Raw genomic sequence first — 25,393 nt, 5'->3', positions numbered from 1 at the left:
TAGCATTAAATATAAGAGAAAAAAAGCAAAATATTTAAATAATACAGTGTTATCTTCTTGAAGATGTTAAAGTAATTCCTGACAGTTCAGCTGCTTTCCAGGTGAGGGGAGGGAGGCAAGACTCAGGAAATGCATGGGCTGCAACACAGCTGCCCCCTTAGTTTCACCTATGGAATTGCCCCTGGGCAGTCTTGAGGTTGAAACAAATGAAACCTTTTTGTTACAAAACCAGGAGTAATGTTAGAAATCAAGGTGCTATAACTGTACCAAGGAGTCCAGAACATTTAGTAAAATGTAAAAACCAGAGTTTTACATTGTGTGCAAAGGCTTTTTAAAAACTAAAGCTGGAACCCTGAGAGGCAAACCTGGGCAGTTCCATTGTATGCTCAGAGACATTTTATCTATTTCCTCAATTTAAGTTATAAACACATCTACCAAGCAGAATAATTTACCAAGAAAGGCATCATATTTATCCTGGCAGTTCTAATGAAAACATCAATCCCAATCTGGTTCCAGCTGCATAACAAATGGATACATATTTCAAAGTACCATCAGGAGAAGGGATGGAAAATTTCAACTGGAGCAGCATCATTTAAACAACAAGGCCCTGTAAGGAGCAAATGGATGGGATTTAATAAAGCATGGGCTCAAACTGCAGGCAGAGAGGTTGGTTGTGGGGAACACCTTCATGTCAAAGGGCAATGAAGTGTTGGGGTGGCTGCTTGAGCCCATGACTGCCTTTACTGGAGGCTGGCAGTGCTGGGTGAGGAAGGACAAGGACCTGGCTGGCACTGGGGTCCCCAGCCACCATCACCTTCCTCTCCCTGCCTCTGCATTCACCTCACTCTGAACATGCACTTTGCTCTGCTGACATCTTGTGGAGATCTAGACTGAGCTTAATTTACTGCAGAATATCCTGTTTCCAAGAAGTGGGTTTATCTGCAGGGTGTCTCTTACATAAGGGCTGTGGCTCAGGGCTCGGGGAAGCTGCTCCTGCATGTGCAGCTCTGACTGAGCACTTTTCTGCTGAAACATACAAAAGGATTTTCGAGGTCAGCTCTATTTTGTGTTAAGTGCAGAGCCTTTGAGTCCCAGCTGTTTTCCAGAGCCGCTGCTAACAAATTAGATCAGGATGAGATTCCAGAGCTGAAGTCTTTGCATTGAACATCTGTCAGCCAGGCTGCCGGGGCTCTGCCACCTCCCCCAGCTACAACTCTGTGACATTTACAATCAAACCAACAGGAAACACATCTCTCTTGGGGTCTGCCAGTGGGAACTGGGGCTGGAACCCACCCCTCATGTCAGTGTGTGCCCCCCACCAATACAGCTTTGAGTGTGCTCAGGGGCCTTGGCTCAAGGGCCCATCCTCCCTCCCCACAGCCCATGGTCCCAGTTAAACACAGACACTTGGATCTGTGGCTTTCTGCTCTGGAGGTGTTGGTGGAGTCCCCCTTGCCTTATGCACTGGCTGTGGGCAAGGAGCAGCTGGGAGGAAGAGCCAGGAGCCTCTGGCTGTGTCACCGATGTCACCGGGAGCCACCTGAGACAACGCGAGTTCTCACCCAGCTCAGCTGCCTGGAGCTTGTTTTCTGCACCCAAAATGAGCTGAAATAAAACTCTGCCAGAGTGCTCTAGTGCTTAGCACAGTGTTGAATTAATGACCCTGAGCTTGTACACATCCCCCAAAATCCTTTTCTTCCCCCCCCTTGCACGCAGCACCCTGAACTCAGAATTACTCCTTCTACACATTTCCCTTTGGTCGATACTTAAGTAGCCACCCAGGCTGATTTACCTTGATAGCACAGTCCATTTTCTACACATTTATTCATGAAGCTCTTGTAACTGCTGGCTGGAAATACATCAAATTCAAATCTAATGCTATCCCTCTTTAAAAAAACCCAACAAAAAAAAAAAAAAACCCACAAAAAATCTCTCTCTTCCCAAAGATGATAATTTGATTCTGGTCTGAACAGTAAGGAAAGACTTAAATGCCTAGAGGAAAGGGAATTAGGCTGAGCTCCTGCTCTGAGCCTGGGCTGTGGGGTGCCACAGACAGCATCAGTCCCCATTCTGCAGGACAGGATTGTGGAAACTGGGCACCAGCCCAGCCAAGAAAAAGGGAATAAGTGAGCACTCTGCAGTAAATACAAACCCAGACTTCTCAACTGCTAAATGGAACTGCTTCCTTCTCTTTGTGTGGGTCTTCTCTGCCCACACAGTGTCAGTGAGACGGCTGAAGGCTCCAAACAGGAGGGTTCACTCTGCCACCTCCCACCAGCCATCATCTGCAGATCATTTCTGGAAGTGTCTTGTCTAGGCTTCAGGATCCACGATGCTTTATTTGTGTCGAGCTTTGCTTAGCTCTTGGCTCTCAGCAGAGGATTCACCCATACCAGAAAGTTTGCTAAGACCTTGATAAGACCTCAAACATCACTTCAGCCCATAGCCAAGTCTTTGTGAAAGTCCCACTAAGAAATCTCTGCTTCTCTCCAGCACTACCACACAGTTTTCCCTTCTGGCCCCATCTCCTTGAACTAAACAACCTGTACTTTAAAATCTTTTTTGGATGTAGTGCACTGCTGTCATGCTGGGGAACACCATTTTGATTTTAGGCTTATTTGGGAAAGTTTGCTCTTAGATCTGTGTGCTGAGGATAAGCCCTCCCAGCAAGGGTGGTTTTCTTCTCTGGCTGCTGGGCAAAGTGTGTGTTTTGCTGCCACATCCTTGATCCAAAAATGCAAAAGAGTCCAAGGGCTGTCCAGGGGGTTCCCCTTCCTCATAATCTCTCTCACACACATGCACAGATTATCAGCCTCACAAGAGCTGAGGACGTAAAGACCAAAAACATTCTCCAGAAATAAATGTGCTGGAAGAAATTGCTGTCTCCAGGAGCTAGGGATCTGTGTATGTGAATCTATTCAGAAACAACACCACCATTGCCCAAATAAGAGTAAACAGGCAAAATAACAACTGGTCATTCAGGAGAGCCATAATGTTACAACCCACAGAGGACAGGATGCTGCAGCCATCCAGGTGGATTTCCTTATCAAAGAACATGGATTTACATGGGATTATATCCATTGGACAAGTACATCTACATGGTATTCTGCCCTTAATCCTCAAGTAAACCTGCAGGTGAAGGTTGGAATCTCTGTTCCCTCTGTGCAACATTGCTGCTGTCCTTCAGCATCCTCTGTAACACACGTGTGCACACCTGCCCTCAGCCACACAGGTGTTGTCTTGCCAGTTCCTTTTCTGTGAGCTTGTCTCACCTCTCCACGTTCTGCTGAGGAAGGTGCACATCAGCACCTTTTCCTGCCTCTCTGCTTGATGGAAGAGAAGCAGCATTGTCAGGGCCAAAGCTGGGGCAGCTACTCAAAGTCTCACTGGGGGAATGTACTGGAGGACAGTCAGGATTTGGCAGGGAGTTTTCAGAAGCTCTTGTCTAGAATTTGCAAATGCCCTTCTACAAAGGGCAAAACCCAAAACTTGAAACAATGCTGGTACCTGCAGGCAATTTTTAATGAGCTGAAGATGGTGCAGTGTGTTTCTATCTTCTTAATCTTCCTCTGCAAGCTCAGATGGCAGAGTTTTCCAAGGGGAAGGAGGAAGAAAACTGTCCTTGTGACCTCCAGAAAGAGATGCTTGACCCCACTCTGCTGCAGCTTCCTGAGTGATACAATTTCTAGTGCTACAAGGACTGCACAAAGTAAGAGGAAAGAAAAGGCCCAGTCTCTGCATCCCCATCACTGACTGAGATGAAGAGGAAAGAACCATTATCCAATTTCTTTCTAGAGATGCCCATGAAACAAACCCCCCCTTCCTGTTTGAGTTTATGAGGATCTGGTGTTCAGGTTCTTACAAACTTTATGCACAATTTTTACAAACTGACCTGACACAGAGGAGCAATGCCACAAGGGCCAGATCTAAACTCCCAGCCCAAGGACCAAAAGAGATCCCAGGTTCAGTGCAGATGAGGGATGTGATCCCTCAGCTTTTTAGGATGTATCCAGGAATTCAGCATCTTCAAAATACTTTTGTTCCTCATGGACTTAAGTATCATATGGCATCAGGAGCTCTGAGAAATGTGGCTGCACCTGAGAGGAATGTGATGAACATCTGTTTCTTACCCAATTGGGCAGCTTAAGCAAGAGCCAACAAATTTAAAATTCAAAAATAAGAAGGAATGAAAGGAGACCCATGATAATTTCTGCTCCTATTTGTAGCTTTCAGAAGCAGGAATCCTCTGCTGAGTGGTCTAAGTATGAATCTAGTCAATGGTGTTCAGCAGAGAGCCCTTGATGTGGGACACACCCTGGCAGGAAAATGTCCCTGGCACGAGGAGTGAAGTCTCCGTGCCATGAGAAGCCCCGTGATAAAGTTCCAGGTGTTACTATCATTGGCTTAATGGGAGAGGCTCCTTCCAGGCACATCCTTGGCAGAGAAGTCCATAAAAAGCTTCCAGCTGTGCCACCCTGAGACAGCAGAGAAACCAAGGGGCCTTGTACATTTTGAGTAGAGAGCAGAAAGAAAAAGGCACTGCAGGCCCAGAGCTGCTGGGCCAACCTCTGCCTGCCCCAGGGGCTTGTACTTACTTGGACTTGGAGTTTCAGCCATTTAAAAGGAAGAGAAGTCAGAGGGCAGTAAACCCTGAGAAGATCCCCACTGAGAGAGTGGAGAAACCATGGGGAAGTAAAGCCATTTCCTGCCTGGCATCGTACCTGGTATTGGCCAGAGAGGAATGAATAAGAATGACAGCGTTGAAATGGAGATCACATCCTCCAAAATTTAGACAATCTGTCAAGAAAAGCTGTCCTCCACAGCAGTAGCAGAGGATAGAAAGAAGGAAGAATGTTTTGATTCTGAAGAGTCTTCCTCTTCCTCTCTCCTGCTTTCCTCAGCTCTTGGGAAGATGATTCCCACCAGCTGTCTATGTGACAAGGACTGGTCTGCACACAGCAGAGAGTGACAACAAACAGACACCTCAGATCATAAACTGCAACACAGACAAACCCAAAACTTTAGGACTGACCCAGCCAATCCCATTCCTCAAACAAAAAAAGGCTTCCCAAAGTTTCACAAAGAAAAGTGTCTCTGCACCACAACAGGAATACAAATGACTCATTCCATGCAGCTTATTTCCTGCCTAGGTATAGCCCATCTCAACTTCCACACAGAAATCAGCTTAAATCAGCTTTATATTTGCTTTCCTGTCCCATTTATGTGTTTAAAGATCACGGTATTCTGAGGAAGAATGGAAGTGTCATTATTTTTGAGGCTCAATAACACATGTTACACATCACAGAAACTTGTATTTCCCCAACAGACAGGAATATGAGTCTGGATTTGATTAACATAAAAAGACCCTTACCAGAAAGTGAGTAATCTGTATTAGTCATCCTCATGGCTGGAGTGTAAGATACACTTGGCATGTCATGGCCCTTCTCCTTCTGTTTCCGTCGATACCACACAAAGAGTGCCAGCAAGACCATAATAATTAGAAGGAGAATAATAATTCCAATGATTGCTCCCACTGAGTGCCTCTCTGATCCAAGAGCAGGGCTAATTTTAGTATAGGGGTTTAATTCTTCCATCATAAGAGCCGCTGTTAAAAGTAATTCATAACACATTGTAAATTGAATCGTGCATTTCATTTTTGAAACACTGTTTTTTTTTTTAAGGCAAGTACATCATTGGAGAGGGGGAGAGAGAGAAGGAGAGAGGGATTTTATAGAGAGAATTCCACTGTACCTTGATCACATCGGATTCCTTTGAAGCCTGGACTGCAGTAACAAGTGCCTGTGACGTGGTCACACGTTGCATTGTTCATGCACTCACACAATTGTTTGCAACCATAACCAAATGTTCCTGGAGAGCACTCTGGGGAGCCAAAGAAAAACATTGGAAAGAATTCTACTGTTTTTGGGAATGGGCACAACACTTGCCATGGGAAATTCAGTAGAGAAGTCTCTCAGCTTTTAGGATCTTTAGGACAACACCCTAATGTGAAATTATGATCAGTCTAAATCAGATGCTAAATGTATTCTTTGTGCAGTTTGTTACTTATTAAGTTGTTACTTTCTGGAAAATTCATGGAATGAAATCAATGATAGGTACAAAGGCTTTAGAAGACTTGATGGATATTAGAAATGTTCAGAGTTTAACAGAACTTGAGCTCAGAAGCTGTAGACAAGAGCTCAGCATTCTTCACCAACCTACCTGTTTGTTTTTTTCATGGGGGGAGTTGCAAAGAAAAGTTTTAATGAATCTTTTTCTGAACCCAACAGCCTTTACCAAACAAACCTCACATGCTTTCCTACTCATCCCTACCAGTGCCAGGAGGTGAACAGAACATAGCAGGTGGAATTTCACAACTGGGCATGTGAATGGGTTGATTTGTTCTGCTTTGGTGTCAGGATTCCTAATACTGAAGGAATTTCTATCCTGTCTTTGTGTTTCTATCAAAGACAAAATGATTTAATGTCCAGCTGAGAAATTTATTCATACAATTATGATGGGCTATTACAATAAATCTGTAGGCAGCTTACTGTACTTCTGGAAGCACTATTCAAGAATAAATTGAAAGAAACAATGTCTGTCACATCCCACTTATTTCTATGGAGAAGCTGCATTACTGAAAACCTGCTCCCTTGCTATGATCCTGTGGAATATATTGTTCCAGATGTGACTCCTTGTGTGTCACTGCAAATGTTTTTCATTGCATGACACCACCTCCACAATGTCAGTCTCAAAGTAGCTTCTGGTAGCCAAAATTTAATATTAAGTAGAGAACCATATCCAGTATCTGTTTATTGATTTGCAGTGTGTATTAAAAATTGTATCTGTTGGTACTCAAACAAAGGAAGAAATAAAATTATTACAATTAATGCTCATTCTTTTATTAGCCTGCAGCCTACTTAAAATGAATAAGGCCTAAATTTTGGGACTGCACCACAGAAATGATGCCTGCAATTAAGCATTTCATCTGCAATGCAGTGTGACTGCCCATTCAGCAGGATTTGGAGAAGGAAGGCGCCTTAATGAAGAGATTCTTATAGATTAAACAGTAGAAAAACAAGTAAATAAATACATTTGTAGTTTGGATAGAGAAGAAAGCCTCAGGCTTTACACAAGGGTCAAATCATAAAGCAGCTCCTTGTATAAAATGTGCTATTGTGCAGTTCTTTGTGGGATTCTTTAGTTTCCTGTTTTGATTGTGGCTGCAGTAAAGGGTGTCCCCAAATTCCAGAGAGTTGGCCACTTACAGAGTTACAGTGGTGCCACATGCAATTCCCATGAACACACAAATTTGGCCCTGAGATATTCACTTCACTGAATGCAAGTGTGTGCAAAAACATATTTATGAATTAAGTTCCATGCACAAATACTTCCATAAAGATCCACATAGGCTAAAAAGCCTTCCCTTGCAAATCTGTCAGGAATGTTACTAAATTACCTTACTGTCAAAAAAATTCCCAAATTAATTCCCCTGTGGAATTAATGCCTTGGGAAGATGAGGTGGATTTCACCTGTGTTTAGAATCCCAGTAAGTGTGTGAGAATTTCCTTGTGAATTACTGCACTGGACAAACAGGTAATTATCCACTTACAACACATCCAGTTTCCAGGACCCTCATTCAGTGTTCTTTAGAGAAGCCATTTGGCAGAGCCTGCTAAATATTCCAGTGGGACATGGACAACAATTCCAGTAAGACATTCCAGGTCCCTTGCAAGGGAATTGAGGTTCACTGTGAAACTCTCACTGCTCAAGCTAAACACAGACCCTTCCCAAAATGGCAAGCAACCTTGTTTCCCTTGATCTGCTTTCACTGTAAAGATGAATCTTTATTTGGTCCATATCTACATCATAATTTCTGTGGGAGCTCCATATCCCCAATATTCTTTGGAAGGCAGAGAGCAGAAAAGATTAATTCTTTTTAACCCTTCTGTCTCCATGCATTGGGAAATGTGGGGCTGCTGCTCTCAGCAGCATTGACAAGGCCTGAGGCAGCTTTAGGGCTGGGTGTGCATTAATCAGGTACCAGCTCTTTGGGAAGGCCCCATCCAGGCAGCACTGAGTGCAGTGATTTGCCTTCTCTCACCTCACTTTAGCCTGGGAATGAAAGGCCCAATTTTTAGGGATCCACTGAATTTCTTTATGCTTAGACCGCCCAGTTTCCCAGAGGTGCCCTCTCCTCCCTATGGATTATATACGGTGCCTGGGGTCATTGTCCTGCTGACATCAACACCTCATTTAAGAGCCTGTGTGTGCAGGAATTCTGAAACACACTCCCCTCTCTGGAGAAAGAGAGGACTGAGGTCACTGGTACTCACTCTGCTCACACTGTTTGCCTGTAAATCCCGTCCTGCACGTGCACTGCCCAGTGATGTGGTCACAGTCGGCTCCGTTCTGGCACTGGCAAACATTGGCACAGTTCTTCCCATAAAAAGCAGCTGGGCAACCTTTCAGCAATCAGAACAAGGAAAGAGTAAAAAATAAGCTGAAAGCCAGACTTAGATGTGTTATCAGCACAAAGTATGTGGGCTTATAAATATATGGATTTTCAGCCTCTGTATATTTAATGACATTTATTTGATGGTCTAAATGCAGAGATACTGTGACAGCCAATTTTCTTGAAGTAATGTTTCTCATCTTTACAGAATTGCCTCTTAAGTGTTTCAGAAGAATGAAAACTTGACCCATCTATACAAACTAAATTTTCAAGAAGTGAAAGAAGATGCTAAACAGAAACGCTCTGGAAGACCAGGGATCAATCAATTACTTGCAAGTGAAAGAACCTTCTTAAAAGGCTCACCAGAATTGGATCTCCTCTTTCATACTGGTAATTTGGCACTAGGGTGAGAAATCTCTAACACTTTCCTAAATCAGACCACAAATACTGAGGCATTAACAAGCAGGGACGCAGTCTGTGCAAATTCTAACAATGAATCAATAATCTAAATGATTTCCCCCTCCTTTACCGAGTGCCAAAGGCATAAAAAACCTTGGAAAGCTTCAGGACTATTTTCTTCGGGGTGATGTGAGGTTATCAGGAGCAAGGAGCATGGGATTTTCCAGGGGAAACTGCAATACTTGGAAGAGACACGAGGTAGCAGCACACACTTTGACAGATTCCCTGGCTCTGAAAGGCTTACGCTGAGTGCAGTAGAGCCCCGTCCAACCATGGGTACATCTACATTCTCCATCGTAGGGGCTGCACAGTGCTCCGTTGTGGCAGTTGCATGAATGAAAGCAATCAGGGCCCCAAAACCCAGTGGGACAAGCTATGAAAATAAAAAACATTTGTCAGCTGACAAAAAAGAAAGCAATGATACTGAGTTAGTGCTGAGGAGGAGCAACAATAAAGGGAGAACCTGTGAGACACCAGCAAGGGCAGAAGCTTGCCCTGCTGAGCTTGGCAGTGACTCCTGGACAGTGAGCAGTCCTTCCTGCACAGTGGCCGGTCCTTCCAAGCCACCAATTGCTCTCCAAACCCTGGTGCCACCCTGTGACCTCCCCCTGGCACTGGGATTTCTCCCAGTAGGTCAATGGAGGGGATTCTGCCTGAGACCCCACCTGCAGAGCTGCCTCCAGCCTGGAGGAACAACAGCAGAAGGATTTGGAGCTGCTGGAGCAGGTCCAGAGGAAGCCATGGAGATTCTGCAAAGGCTGGAGCTCCTCTGCTCTGGAGCCAGGCTGGGAATGTTCACCTGGAGAAGGAAAGGCTCCAGGGAGAGCTCAGAGCCCCTTCCAGGGCTTAAAGGGGCTCCAGGAGAGCTGGGGAGAACTTGGGGCAAGGAATGGAGAGACAGACACAGGGAATGATTTCCTGCTGCCAGAGGGCAGGGTTAGATGGGATATTGGGAAGAAATTCCTTCCCTGAGAGGAAGGGGAGGCCCTGGCACAGGGTGCCCAGAGCAGCTGGGGCTGTCCATGGATCCCTGGAAGTGCCCAAGGCCAGGTTGGACACTGGGGCTTGGAGCAGCCTGGGACAGTGAAGGTGTCCCTGCCATGGCAGGGGTGGAATGGGATGGGTTTCAAGGTCCCTTCCAACCCAAAGCATTCCAGGATTGTTCCATTCCATGATCCTGTGCAGGGCAGGGGGCAGGATCAGCTCTTTGCTGCAGGGAACCAGTGACCCTCGACACGACCCCACTCTGGGCTGTGGCTGCTCTCCCTGCCTCAGTGGCATCATCTGTGAGGACAAGTTAGGCAGGGCTGCAGGATATGGAGGTAATTTAATTTTCTTTTTGACATGCTGGAATTCTTGCATAATAAAGCCCAGCTATTCAGGTTTACTTTGCTATGCAATCAACCACTAAAATTACCACATTCATTTGAAGCATAGAGTGCTACTCCAATCATGTAAAAATGTAAAGAAAACTTCTTCCAGTATGAATTCCCATCCACAAATTCAGATTGCTTTTGTTGTTGGGGGCTAATATTAAATTAAAATCTCCGGGTCTGTTTTATATTTCAACAAGTACAATATTAATACATTAAAAAAAAAAGTTATTTTAAGCCTCCCTCCAAAAATGAATGCAGTAAGTTACAGTTATTACTGCCAGACTAAAAGATCCAAAATTATGATAGCCCTTCAATATAACAACTATATTTTTGCTTTAAAAAGCACTTTTCATTGCTTCCTGCTAAAGACATGAATTAATAAGGCACGGTTCCCAGGAAACCTGAAAATACAGACACCAGGCCTATTTCCATGGATGCCAATGGCTCTGTGGATGATAAATGGAAGTTTCTGGCATTTGACAGACACCTCTAAAGCCAGATTGAATGGCCAAAAAAACCCTGCCATGACGTGAATCAAACAAAAGGTCACTGGACTCACACAACGTAAAGCTGAGCAGGATTTGGCCTGAAGTGTTTGTGCTATAAGCAACCAGAAATACTTTTCCACTGCCTTTCTAAGGCAGAGCTGCAGGAGCTGTTAGTGAATCCAGAACTGGCTCTGGAGTCAGAGCTAAAATTATCTCCAAGTCCAGGTCATTCCAGGTTAAGGGAGCACAGGGCCAGAAATAGCCCAGGAGGGGAGGTCAGGTGCCCAGGGGAGCCTGCAGTGGGACAGGGTCACCCTGGGAGAGGTTCCCTTTGTGTGCAAGGAGTAACTGAGCAAAGAACCTCATCCTCCTCTGCTCATCCAGAACACAGAGCGCCCACAGGCAGCTCCTGCCTCCTAAACCAGCCCTGCTGGCCTGGCCTGCCTTGCTCTGTAAGGAAAAACATCTCTTTTCAAGGTTAACACACATTTCCCAATTAGATGGCTAAATGTAATGAGGAATATGTGCAGCTTTCTGTCTTTTTTTTCCTTTTTTTTTTTTTCCTGCTGTTTTTGACTGACAGCAATATTCTGCCTGTGGAAGACACACAATAAAAGCAAAATTACAGCTGTCTGTTTTTATCCGATTCCTGCTTTATCACTTGGAGTTTAATATATTTTACTCTGGAATGCTGTCTAATATGCTAGTTGTATCCTGAATATGAAGTAACATTTCTGAATGATCGGATATTGCCTCCCTCTGTGATCCAGCTTCAATTAAGGGATGCTCTCAGGAAATGACACTTTGGGATCAGCAAATGCCAATCTTCTACCTGGGCAATTTTCAGAAAGAAATCCTTCATCCCTACAAGGCCACATTGACTTTTACAATTAAATTACATTTAATAGAAATATTTCAGCTGCCTAATTTCTCAATTCTACGGATTTGGTACATGAAAACATTTACTGGTTAATAATGTCTAAATGTAATAGCTGAAAGAAAATGATTTAAAAAAAATAAATAAAAAGGAATCCAGCTAGAAATTAAAAAGGAGCATGGAGCTTTCTTTTCTGATAAGAGCTTGTGACCTCCCTTTCCTGGAATAAAAGCCAGTCACAGCTTCTGCAAACTCCAAATGCAGAAACCAATTCAATCCAAAGCTAACTTAGATTAATTAAAAGAAATCAGCTTTAAAGAGAGTAAGGCATTGGCTGTAATACAACAGGGATTTCCCCAGAATCTGTCTTTAACTTTCAGAAAGCACCAAACAAACACAAAAATACGATATTTGAAGGCAGAGGTGGGAAAATGGCCCTTTACTTACTCTGGGAGCAGTCCATCCCTATCCAGCCCGGGAAGCACTGGCACGATCCATCGATGGGATTGCAGGTCCCGTTCTCGGTGCACTGGCAAACCTCAGCACAGCCCTTCCCAAACTTCCCACTGGGACACACTGAAAACACAAAGCACTTTATTGCAGGCTCTTCAAAAGGAATGTGAGGAAATCACAGGACTTGACACTTAGCAATTAGAGATAAAATTAATTACAACGTTTTTTTCTTTGATGAAACAAAATTCCTCTGGAAAGCAGGAAAAGGCAGAAAGTAATCGAGCCCATTTTGCTTGCATCCCAGGAGTAAGAACAATAGGAAAAAGTCATAGCAAAATCCATTTTTCTGCTGGAAAATGAGGCCACTATAGTCAGAAGATTGCAATTATTGAAGGGCAGTATGGAAGGATGACAAGAGGGGAGAAAAAACAGAGAGGAGGGGTCATTAGGAGAGGAAGAGAACAAGAAAAATTGAGGAGAATTCAGTGAGTAGCAGCCACAAGTGAGTGGCTGGGACTGCTCTGGTTTCCAAGGATTTTATATATATATATATATACACACACACACACACACATATATATATAGATACACACATATATATTTATGTATGTTATATATCTGACTGAGAGCTATTTAACAGATGTGCTGCATCCCAACAAAACCAGCACTTCTCCCTGTGTGCCCATCTAAGTGAAGTTGGAAGAAAAGAAACTTAAATATTTTTCCAGAGTCATCTTCTCACATCCTAAGCACAGTGACAGGAAACTAATAGACATGTAGATCTTCAACCTCCCACCAAATTATTGGAAATCTTTAACGTTAAAGTTGATGGAAAGCTCTGCTTAGTAATGAATGAAATGTTTCATTTCTGGGCTCTTATTGGCTGTGTTCCCTGACAAAAACAGATGTATTTTCAAAACAAGATAAAACATACAGTCCATCTTTGCAAAGAGAGTAACAAATGGAACTGGACTTGTATCCTGGTAAATAATAGCTATGTCAAAAAAGTGATTAAGGCACTTGCCTGAATTATGCAGCTGTTTTACCACTTCAGCCTCTCTCACTTTCTCAAAAGTAGTCTCTGCAGGTGACCTCAATCTATCCTGACTGTGAATCAGCCACAGATTGAAATCCTGAGCTGTGATTCATTGGCTTTTATATAATATGCCATCCTCTGCTCTTACTACAGCAGAGTATTGTTTTCTGCTTGTGTTTCTACAGGACTTATCTGTAGGAGTGGATAAAGTTGGGTTTGGCTTTCACACTGTGTGCTAAACAGAACAGTTCCTAAGTGAAAAGAGATAAAACTAAACACAATACACAGCAGCCACAATGGAGAGAATGCAGAGAGAGAGAGAAGGAAAGCAGAGCTCTGCTATCACAGACAGCAAAACCAGAACTGATCTGTCAGCCCAGGCTCTTGGACAGGCCACACCATTATTCTCTTCCAGCTCCTGTTTTATGTTTTTTTTCCCTACCAGGCACTGTTTTATGGCATCTTTGAGATGGAGGGTGGTGCTTTGGCAGCACCAGCTCGATGAAGGCTGGGGTTTTTATGTACAAAAACCATAATTCTCAAAGGACTTCCTTAGAAGAGGAGCTGGTTTATTCTGCACCATGGAATGCTGATGGATCAGAGCAAGATCTGTGATCCAAACAGAGCTGCTGGCAAAGGGATCAGGTCACACTTTGGTGCTTTTGTGCACACAGGGAGAGCTGGCAGAGGGGTTCCCTCCACAGGAGCTCCTCTTGGCTCTGGGAAATGGGATGATGCCCTCTGGAATGTCAGCACAGAGGGATGATGAAATGGTTGTTCTCCCTAATTTAAACAACCTGGTTGTGGACTGACAGAGTGACTCTTGTGAATATGTGAGATCCAAATTCAAGCACTTTTTAAATGTCTCAATCATTTTTAGAGAGCTGTAAAACAAGGCCTAATGCTGCTTTCTTCAGCAGCAATGTGACTGTACAACACAGATTGGGATGTTAATTAGCTCAAAAAGCTCTGAAGTGGGACTCCCAAAGTCCCTGTGGGATGTCAGGTGTGTTCTAGCAGTGATAACAAGTTATTATCAACCCATCTTGCTCCATGATTGTGAAAGATATTCATAAAACAGCTGTTTAGCTGTTTGCAGCTCAGAATCCTTGGCACAACTGAGTCAGCCTGTGCAGTTTTGGGGGTTACACAGCTCCTCACATGCACATACTGCTGGTGGAAGAAAGTTCCTGCTGCCAGTGGCACAAGGAGATAAAAATTCCAAAGTGAAATCTTCATTTCACATTTTTCTAATGGAAAATTAATTAGCATTTTTCTTTCTACAAAATAAAGTTACATGTTAACTCATTATGACAAACTGCAACACAAATTGATTTTAATTAGGACATGAATATTTTAAGATTAATTTGCTGGATAGATCAACATTTCAAAGTAAAACCAGAAGTGCTGAACATCTGAGCAAAAAATAAAATAGTTTTCTTAAGAGGATAATTAGACCTGCTTATGCTTTGAAATCTGGCTAACGTTTCACATAAATGGACAAATTCACTGAAATACGTTCATTTTAATAAATTAATTGGTGTAATGTTTAGTTGACTATACAGCACAGGAGAAAAAAAAACCAAAAAAACATGGTTATACTTAATCTATGTTTAATGATTTTGGGTAACTGCTCCCTGCAATTCCAACTTACTGCAAAGCAGGTCATTGAAAGTGTCATTCAATTTTGGCAGGGATGGTGACTTCACAGGGGCAGTGGCCACTACAAATCACTTCTTTTAAATATCTGTGTAGAAACCTCCACTGCAGTAGGCAGCAACTGAGAGTGCTGAGTGATTTTGTGGGTATTTTCAGGATGAAAATGAAACCTGGATTTAAATATGGAACTTTCAAAGGTACAGAAAGGTGATGGGTGTTTGGGGGAGCTGAAGTTCCTCTTCACCTGTGAAAATGAACTCACTTCTCTGCCTCACTGTAAATTTCCTGTGTCCTGCACTCGTGTCCATGGTTTTAGCTATTCCCAGCCAGGTCCTGCACGGTGGAAATGAGGTTTTGTGCACAACTGGGTGCTTGGGATTGTTCACCTGAGCTGGCCTTTACCTGAACTGGCACCTCCCCATCCTGCTGCAAAGATCACATGAAGGTGCTGTCAACATTCAGGTGAGGAGCAAGAAAAATGAAGCCATTGGATGCTGATGTATTTACAGCAGGTGTCCCATTCCACAGTCATTTCAATCCAGTGTAGCAGACCTGGTTTATTTATGAAACCAGAAGCACATCGTGTTTACAAGAGGGTGACTGAGTACCTGCTAGCATTTCCCCTCTGAAATAAAGATTTTCTTGGGATCTAAACTGCTGAACCAAGGGAAAAAGGCAGGAACCATGGGATGGGACTCTCTGCAGAGGCACACACACTCAGGAAGGGAGGTGGCACTGGGGTGGTACCTTGGTTGCAGAGAGGGCCGGAGAAGCCCGGCAGGCAGTCGCAGTGTCCGGACACGTGGTGACAGGGACCGCTGCTGTGCACGCACTGGGGACACGGCTGGCTGCAGTGGTGGCCGTAAAACCCAGGGGGGCAAACTGAAAACAGAACAAAGCAAGCTGTCACAGGTTTTCCAACGTTTTCTCATCACTGAGAGCTCAATAATTCTCTGTCTGTCTTAATCCCAAACCAATATTTCTTAATTTATCAACCACAATTTTGCGGACAGCTGAAATGATGAAGCCCCTTGGATTGTTCCATGTTTAATAAAGTGGAGGCTCTGGGTAAAACTGCTCCTGTGTTCAAACATTCCCACCTTTCTTCCTCATGGAAGTCCTTGGCTATTTAATACCACAGCAGAGTTCTCAGCAGCCTCTCTCTCTCAGGACACTCATTTGAGTCTCTCTAACCTGAAATTTTTGATAAAACAGGAGTTTAAGATGTTCCAGACCTCACAGCCTACTGCAGATATGGTTAATAACACATTCCAAAGACTTTAGGGTAGATAGGAAAAGAAACACTGGCACATGGGTACAGACAACAGAAACTCAGAAGGAAATGGAAACTGAGTCAAGAAATCAGAGAAGGTGTATTAGGAATCAATATTTTATGTCAAAACAACTATGCCAAAAGCTGTGTGGTGCCTGTGCTAAGCTGGGGCAGTCATTTACACATTTCATGGCAGGAGCAACAGCCATCAAGTGATGAACAGAATCTATTAATGAGAATTATGTAACACCATAGAAAATCACCTGTCTTGCATCAGTAATCACACCAGATAGCTGAGTAAACTTGCCATGACTTATGTGCTTATTTTGCCTAAAACCTGGATTGAAATTATTACAGAATTTGTACATCAGGTTTAGAGTCAGGATTACAGCTCAGTGGCTCTTTTAAAAGCAGATTTTTGCTTCGTGGAGTATGTAGAGTGAAAAAACATCCACTGTCTAAACATTCACTGCAATAGATAACACAAAGAAATGTTAAATTGAAGTAAGTGACAGTAAAAATAACTTTATATGTTTTTATTTTTACTCCTGTGATTCTCTCTTCTATAGTTCTGGCTCAGTGGTTACTAAATCATGTCTGTTCTATTTTTCCAGCAAATGAGAATTTTCTCTTGGACTGTATGTTCTCAGAGGATGTCAGGCTCGTACCCCACTGCACATTTCCAGCTGGAGCTTAGCTGACAGGTTGGTTGATGATGCAGTAGCTATAAAACAACCTGGATCATTCCTGGAGACATTTCTGCAGTCTTAAGAGCACTAAAGCATCCCAGTGTCTCATGTAATCCTGATTACACAGACAGAACAAGTTGGCTGAGTATCACCTTCAGTATCATCCTCAGCTCTGCCTTGTACAGCCTAAATTCTGTTTCTAAATGAATTTCTAAGAGAAAAATGTGGATGATTTTGAGAAGAAGCTTAGCAAGGTCTCCTGTTCACCAGGTATTCTTGAGCCTGAATCCCAGAAAAGAGGTGGAAGTAAACTGGATTGCCAGGCCTCACAGAGCAAGAGCAGGAGCATCCACAGGATCCCTCTGTGATCACCCCAGTGGGGAGGAAAATTTCTCCCCTTTAGATCCTCAGCAAACATCCTCAGGGAGCAGCCTGATTCCCTGCCTTGCAAACTGGCCACAAGGTTTGCTCTTGTAGCCTGCATGCCAACAGCTGATAGAACTAAGCTGGGTTTTTTTCATCTCAGAAAGGTCAGAAACTATTAACTTCTGGAAGTTTTGCACTCTTCAGGTTTTCAAATTTGTAAAACATTTTCTTCCTCATCTCCCTGAAGCTCTGAGCACCACATTCTAGCTTTGGAGAGAGGTTTTGCAGCTACACAGATATGCTGAAGCACCTGGAAATTGGGGTTTATAATGGAAATGCTTATAGACCATTAACTACAGCAGTGCTAGAGGTCATTGTTATAATGGCTTTAAATAAAAACTGTCAGCTGCAAATTATTTTTAGAGATGAGTGTGTTCTAATGTCAAGTGTAACTGGTGAAATCAAAGGGGATATATGAACTGGGCATGCAGAATGTCGAGGAGGAAGAGGAGGAGGAAGAAGAGGAAGAAGAAGAAGAAAGAAGAAGAAATGTTGACCAGAAAAGAAACACAAATCCACTTCTTGTTTACATGGGAAGATGGTTGGTGTAGTTTGGATCAGTGAATTGGGGTCCCTATGGGGCAAATGCAGCCTCCCAGATAAAGCAGATGAGAGGATTTTTATCTGCTTGGTACATTTTAATATGTAGCAGCAGAGCATCAAACAGGAGTTATTTTGGGCTGCTGTGTTTCTTTTTCTGGTATATAAGAAAACATTGCGTTGTTATTTTGATGCCAATGCTCATCCACTTGTCATTATGTGAAGGGTGGTGGCTGACTCTGTTTAATAGATCTGACTTCACTGCAAATCTGTGTCCTGCCAGCTTTGGTTTGTAAAGGTGCTGCTCCTCCTTGCAGGTCACCTGTGACCTCCAGGTGCAGATCAGAAGAAGAAACACAAGGCACAGCTCTGTGCAGGAGAGCCTTGACTTCTTGATGAAGTTGCATTTTCAGGCTTTTTTACCCTTAGGAAGTCATGGGTTAAAGCAGCTCAGAAACTGTGGTTTTGTCTGTCTGGTGTCATAAAAGAGCATTTCTACCTGCCTTGCCTCTACCAGCTATGGAAAATCTTACTTCTCTGGCACAAGGGTCCTCTGTATCCTGGTGCACAGTCACAGGTTCCATCCTCAGGGGAGCAGGATCCCCCATTCTCACAGCTGCAGGAGATGGAGCAGTTGGGTCCCCAGCGGCCCTGGGTGCAGATGTTGTCACAGTGGATGCCTAAGGATAAATAAATATATAAGGATATAAAAGACATAAGGTATATAAGGGTAAATAAAGCCACACGTTCGGCTTCCCACAACTTTTACTCCGCTCGGTGATCAAAGAACTGCTTGGCTGGACTGATGCCTCACAGTCCATCAGAGCCAGTGAGGGAGTCTGGGAAGGAAACAGCTCCTCTTTTATCTGCTTAATAAAGTGAAAATTAAGAAAATGCCAGAGAGGTGAATTCTGTGTTAGTGGGCGCCTGTTCAGTCCTCAGCACCATTAAAGAAACTCTGCATGTCATCCAAGAGATGAAGGTCAGGAATTGCTTTAAAGTCACAAAATAGCTCGAATAACTGTCTGGAAATAGGCAGTTGATTGAAGCCTGATTACTTACCTGTTGTGAATTGGAAGACCATAAAAAGAAAAATCAGGAATTTGCACAAACATGTTCAGTATTTGGATTATTGAACACAAGTAAATTCAGCTCTGTTTTGTGTTCTGTTTCCTCCCTGTGCTCTGGTGTTTTGTGCATATACCCCACATCCAGCCAGAGCTGCCCAGATGTGTGTGAATAAACTGAGCTGTGATCCAGCAAGTGGCCATAGGTGAGCACAGACTGAGCATCTGCATGTTAGACAGAGACTGAGACCTGCCAATCCAGCTCCCAGTGCTTCCAGGGTGCTGCTTTGATATTTACTATTATGAAGGGCAAAGCTTGGAAACACTGAAAGGAGCACACAGCCAGGAAACTTAACATGAGGCTTCTGGCATGGTTTCAACTGGTTTTGTTTAAACTGGTGACTTTTAAAAACAGCCTTGTGCCATGGCTTGTCACATCTAAGCGTGATTGAAGGAGCTGATCCTGCACACCGAGAGGCTCTCACTCCACCGGGATAAGGCAGTACCAATACCTGCAGTTAGCAGGGTTATTTCTATGATCAAGGCTCCTTGGATGGGTTTGCAGGATCATGAACTAAGAGGGACATTGAGCAGTGCCAGCTGCAGGGAGTGGCACTGCCAGGAGCACTGATAACAGCAGCAAAAATGGATCAGAAACTGGCCTGGAAATTTTCCTAAGAACACAACCCCAGCACCAGCATGGCCCTGAGATCAGGGGTAACACACACCCCAGCTGGGTGATGTGAACCCTGGGATGTTCTTCACCATCCCCAAATTGAGATGTTTTTACCATCCCCAACCTGAGATGTTTTTACCATCCCCAACCTGAGATGTTTTTACCATCCCCAACCTGAGATGTTTTCACCATCCCCAAACTGAGATGTTCTTCACCATCCCCACCCTGAGATGTTCTTACCATCCCCAACCTGAGATGTTCTTCACCATCCCCACCCTGAGATGTTCTTACCATCCCCAACCTGAGATGTTTTTACCATCCCCAAACTGAGATGTTTTTACCATCCCCAGCCTGAGATGTTTTTACCATCCCCAACCTGAGATGTTTTTACCATCCCCAACCTGAGATGTTTTCACCATCCCCAACCTGAGATGTTTTCACCATCCCCAACCTGAGATGTTTTCACCATCCCCAACCTGAGATGTTTTTACCATCCCCAACCTGAGATGTTTTTACCATCCCCACCCTCAGATGTTCTTTATCACCCATACACACGTCCCACTGCACAATGGGATCAAAGCAGCCCAGGGGCTGGATTAGCACAGAAACACAATCCCAGTAATTTCCTCCCACTCTGATAACTTCATCTGGATGCTAGAGGTAATGCACTGCATTTGGGGAGCTGTGATCTGTATGGTCACCAAACTGAGGATTATTAAATCAGCTAAAAGTCATTATAAACACACAGTGCAGTTTCAAGTTGGTTTTATAAATCTCTGAAGTTAACACAGTAAGAAATACTGCAGAGCCAAAATTTCCCTTTTCTGAAGATTAATCACACAATTATAATGTCCCTTCCTTGAAAATCTTAACCAAGTCTGGCAAAAGTACAGTTTGAAATGTGATTTCTAGTAATACATGATCTTAGCTTATTTATAAAGAGGCATGGACTATTCTGTACAGCTTAATAAAAACCACATTAAAATACAGTAAAAACTTAATTCAAGCTCAATTCCTTCATATCAAGTAAATAAATCTGAAAAAAGGGACTGTGAAAAGAGACAAGGAACATTTGTATTAATAAAATCAAGAAAAACAATTATTTTAAAGAGTCTTCCATGCTCCCTTTGAAATTAAATATATCCTTGGATTACTTAAACAAGTGCTTTGTATGTGCATTTATGTATTGTATCCACAGTTTTCTGTAATTAAAAAGTCAGACAATAAATTGGAAATAAATAAATGTGGTTTGTATTTATAAATACATATATATGATCATTTATAGCCTTGGGTCTCAGCATGAGCTTCCTGAAGTGAAATTCAGACACAAACAAAGAAAAAGGTGCATTTTTCCTCCTGATTGCAGCATTAAAATTACAAATCTGTCATTGTGGACGGGCTGTTTATAAACAGGGACAATTAAACAGCATTATTTTGTCTCTTTTGACAAAGTTTGGGGAAGAATGACGCTGACTCTTTTCTTGTGGAAGGTACCTGAATTAGAATGCCAGGGCTGTTCCTTGCAGCAGCAAAGTCCTTCCTTTGGTAATGAGTAATGAGGGATGTCTTCCCTCTCCTAACGAAGGCAATGAGTCACTGTGGAGCTGATTGTTGTAGCAAAATGGAAAGGGGGAAAAGGAAACTTTCCAGAAGCCACTGCCACTCGTTACAGCCCTTATTTATTTATACATTTCCAGAAGACAATCGAGATGGTGCCACAATCAGGTTTTATTGCTTTTTATTACTCGAAGTTAATTCTCATGGAAGACTTCATTTTTGAAGGCTCCTACACACATTGAATTGCAAATATAAATGAGAAGTTAAAATTGCATCTGGACATGCAAGTCTTACGGAATTGTGCTGGAAAAAGCACCTTAATTTTACAATTCCCTAACCTGACAGGGTGTAAAGGGGGAGTCCATCCCTCCCAGCTACTTTATAGTCAGAGTCAGTGAAGCAGCAAGATTCTGTAATGTAAAACTTTAATATTTATTTAGGAACTTGCTGATGAACATTTCTGATAAGTAATTAGTTTTCAATTTCCAGAACTACAAAAACTGCTGAAGTTGACACACCTCTGTATTACCTCGTGTTACAACCACAGATTCCTAATTTATGAACAAAGTCCTGGTTTCACATGAATTGTGTAGAAATTAGAAAGACAACTATCAGAAGTCCTTGAAGCTGCAGGAAGCAGTTCTATACATAAACTCTACTGCCTGGATACCAGGGAATTATCTGCCAGCCTGAGGCTGTGGTTCACAATTGCAGACACTGGTATAAAATTACACTTCCAAGACCTTTTTAAACAATGTTCTGGGGGGTGAATTGTAAATGAAATCCACATAACTTATATAAATGATATTAAACTGTAGTTATCCACTGGACATGGGCAAGAAATCTGCACTTTTGCTGTAAGGCAGAGCCCAGGTAAGAGCAGAGCCCACTGTGGCTTTAATTCAGTCTGTGAAACAGCAGCCAAAGTCTCCATGGCCCAGCAGGGATTTGGGATATTGGATTTCTGAAACACTGGCTGTTCTCCAGTGGGATTCCCTTTGGGCTGCTCTGTACATGGCATTTAGCTGACAGTCCCAGGAGTGGCTTCACTCCCCTTTCCCCACACCAACCTCCTCTGCACACAGCGTGGGGAGGAAAAGCAGCCCTAAGGGCCTGAATTACTGTGGCAAACAAACTGGACTGAACTGAGCCCAGCAGAGCAGGCACAACTGCAATGTTCTGAGGGACAGCCACACAGGAGAGCTGCTCCAAACTCCTGCCCCTCCAGGACAGTTTCCTACCCAAGCAGCTGCTGTCTGGGACATGGGGAGCAACTGGGGTAACTCAGCCCAGACTTCCCAAGGGTGAAGCCATTTGGTTGGGCAGGGATCTTCCAATGTGGAGCTGCAGATAATCCTGATAAAGGAAAGCAGCAGGGAGAGAGGTAGAGGAGGAAGAGAATCCCAGAATCCCAGAGTGGTTTGGGTGGGGAAGGGATCTTAAAGATCATCCAGATCCATCCCTTGCCATGGGCAGGGACACCTTCCCCTATCCCAGGGTGCTCCAAGCCCCATCCAGCCTGGCCTTGGGCACTTCCAGGGATCCAGGGACAGCCCCAGCTTCTCTGTGCCAGGGCCTCCCCACCCTCCCAGGGAACAATTCCTTCCCAATATCCCCTCTAACCCTGCCCTCTGGCAGTGGGAAGCTGTTGATAGAAACCTGTGTCTGTCTTACATGGAGCAGCTTCAAGTTTGACCAGATGAAGTCAGCCCTTGTATTCAAATTTGCAAATCAAGCTGTGATGGATTAATCCAACATCCACACAAGCATCAGGAAAAGAAGCAAGAAAAAGAAGAGGGAAAAAAACCCCCCAGGCCATACAAGTGGGATGTGAGGCATCTATTGAACAGCTCCTTCACAGGCTGCTTCCATTAATAATCTTCAGTGGCTGCAAGAAAGTTTGTCAAAGTAATGCAGATTTAGTGCTGCCCATAACTACATCACACTGAAGGACTTTGGAGGGTAAAATTCCTGAAAGCCAGACATAAGCAGAATTCCCTTTCTTCCCTCTCCAGCTTCTGCAATTGCACTTGTGCTTGGGGATTACGTCTCTGGTTCTTAATAAAGATGCCATTGTTTCTCTGCTGTGTCTCTGGATAGTTGGAAACGATTACTCCAAACACAATAGAAGAGCAAAAATGGATGGAATAAATGAGAAGCAGTGGTCTGTTTCTGACCACTGCTATCCCCCTGACAGCAGCCTCTGCAGCACTGCCTGAACACTGCCCAGCATCTAATTATTTTTCAGGGATGTAGGAATTTGATAAATTATAGGACGTAGTTCCCTTCCCCCCACATACTTTAATTTTACATCTACCAGTGTATAACTGTAATTATTTCTCTGAATAAGATCTTCAGCTTTTTTTTTTCCCCTCAATAGTCCCAATCTAAAGACAGATGCAACATCAATTAGGAATGACAGGAATGATTTCAGCAGACATTTGAATCCAACACAAACATTGTGCTCTCCTCCACCTGTCTTTCAACATGACATGAAGTCATAATAATCTCTTATTTCTGGCATTTGAATAGCTTTGGAAAGAACTGCTTTTCATGCAAAAATAGGCACTGGATTTTTACAGGCAATGCCACGGAGGCCTGAGGTTTGGTGAGTCACGCTTGGCTTTGATGTGGAATGCTGGTGGCTCGTGTCCCTGGCAGGATGAATCCTCAGAGGTGGTTTGTACCTGCACCCTCCACTGATGCTGCAAGGCTGCCTGGGGTGGGTGGGTGGCTGTGGGCAGGCACAACAGGTCTGGGAATGTCTCAGTGGATGTGACCTCTGCACTGGTGGGCACCTCCCTCTGCTGTCTGTCCCATGGGACTGTCCCATGGCAGCACCCCCAGCCAGGACCAGGGCCAGAACCCACCCAGGTCACCCTGAATCCTGCCTTGGCTTCCTCATTTGTACATTTATTTCTGATAATCACACATCTATAATCACACATTCATGTTTTCTTTAACCTTATTCTCTTGTCTTTCCCTGATGCTCTTATTGCTGTTACCCTTCTGTTGTCCCTATAAATTCTATTTAAATTGTATTTGAGATTAGGTCCATGTGCTTTCCTAAGCAGAAATTCCTCTGCTGCTTCAGTCTCTAAAAGGTAAAAGACAATTCACTAAGAACACAAGAAAGAACTGTCCAAGCTGTGGATCAGCTGCTCAGAGGAGCTCTCACAGGGCAGGAACAAGAGTTCACAAAGAATTCTTGATGCTTTTCTATCACTTTTTGCATCTTTATTCCTATCTAAGGCAAACCCTGAAGTATTTGACTCAGAGCCAGTCAGAAGCACCACAGAACAATTCCTGACAACTCAGCATTTAAGAATGCTGAAGAATGAGAAAATCAGTGTGGGGAGGGCAGCAGATAGAAGGAAACATAAAGGGATCTCTCATAAAATTAAATGGAAACATTAAGAATTGATGGCTGCTCATCTAGTCTGCAAATAAGCTATTTTTGTTTTTATATAGTGAAACTACTCAGCAGAGAACAGCAGCCACACTCACATTATCTATGAACTTCTGAGGTGCTCTCAACTGCTTTTTTCTCTGTTTTTTTTTTTTTTTCCAAACTGGTGAGTATCATTCACCAGTGGATTCAGAGGGCCAACTCCTGAGTGTAACAACCCATCAGTCTAAATGAAAGCTCCATGATCTGGTCTTAAATAATGAAGAATATGCCCTTCCCTGAAGCCAGTGAAAAATTCTAAATTGTCCCTTCTCTCATCTGTGCAGGGCGATTTATGCACCCATTAATGGAAGTGTTTTTCTGCAAGTAATACACTTAGAGCCTAATGCACCTCTGTGGAGCTCTAATCCTACCCCTATTTTTAATTATCTAGAGAAATCTCCAGGTATGAATCACCCAACCTGGGGAATTTATGCAATAAAAGCTTTTGAGGCAAGAGACCTACCTCACAAGAAATTAGGTAAGTCAAAATGTTTGCTAAAATTAAGGATGATCTGGTTCCCTTTGCTCCAGGGTATTCTCCAGGGTGCACTCCTGCAGGGGAAGAGTTGGCCTGAGCAGGCAGGGCAGACCTGCAGAAAATGGGGCTAAAAGGAGTCAAGCCCTACACAGCCCTGCTTCATCTTCAGGGCTTTCCTATTTCTCAAACTCTGGGAACAGTTTCAGGCCAGGAGGGAACAGAAAGCTGGGAAAGATCCAAGCAGGGAAACAGGAGGAACTGGTAGTGAGGAAAACCTGGATTGTTTTCCTGCTGGAAATGTTCAAGCTCCAGAAGTAAACCATGAATGAGGAACAGCTGAGCAAGAGCTGGGGCACAACCAAAGCCTTTTGTGGTCAATGATGTTGAAATTCCACCCTTTCTCCTTGGTGTGGGACAGGAAGGAAGATGTTTACAA

The 25,393-nt window shown here is 43.5% G+C and overlaps 1 protein-coding gene across 3 annotated transcripts in view; it reads right to left on the bottom strand.

Annotated features, from left to right (window-relative positions):
• Positions 1-25,393, bottom strand: part of MEGF11 (multiple EGF like domains 11) — a 200,126-nt gene that overhangs the window by 29,120 nt on the left and 145,613 nt on the right. For all 3 annotated transcript variants that reach the window (XM_058846658.1, XM_058846659.1, XM_058846660.1), the window contains exons 11-17: positions 18,262-18,408; positions 15,548-15,682; positions 12,100-12,228; positions 9,156-9,284; positions 8,334-8,462; positions 5,752-5,880; positions 5,372-5,605 (exon numbers count right to left, since the gene is read on the bottom strand). In XM_058846658.1, the coding sequence (XP_058702641.1) occupies positions 5,372-5,605; positions 5,752-5,880; positions 8,334-8,462; positions 9,156-9,284; positions 12,100-12,228; positions 15,548-15,682; positions 18,262-18,408 (1,032 nt within the window). The remainder of the gene's footprint in view (positions 1-5,371; positions 5,606-5,751; positions 5,881-8,333; positions 8,463-9,155; positions 9,285-12,099; positions 12,229-15,547; positions 15,683-18,261; positions 18,409-25,393) is intronic.

Source organism: Poecile atricapillus, chromosome 11, assembly GCF_030490865.1.
Source record: "Poecile atricapillus isolate bPoeAtr1 chromosome 11, bPoeAtr1.hap1, whole genome shotgun sequence".
Lineage (NCBI taxonomy): Eukaryota > Metazoa > Chordata > Aves > Passeriformes > Paridae > Poecile > Poecile atricapillus.
This window is presented reverse-complemented; position numbering and strand designations above follow the sequence as displayed.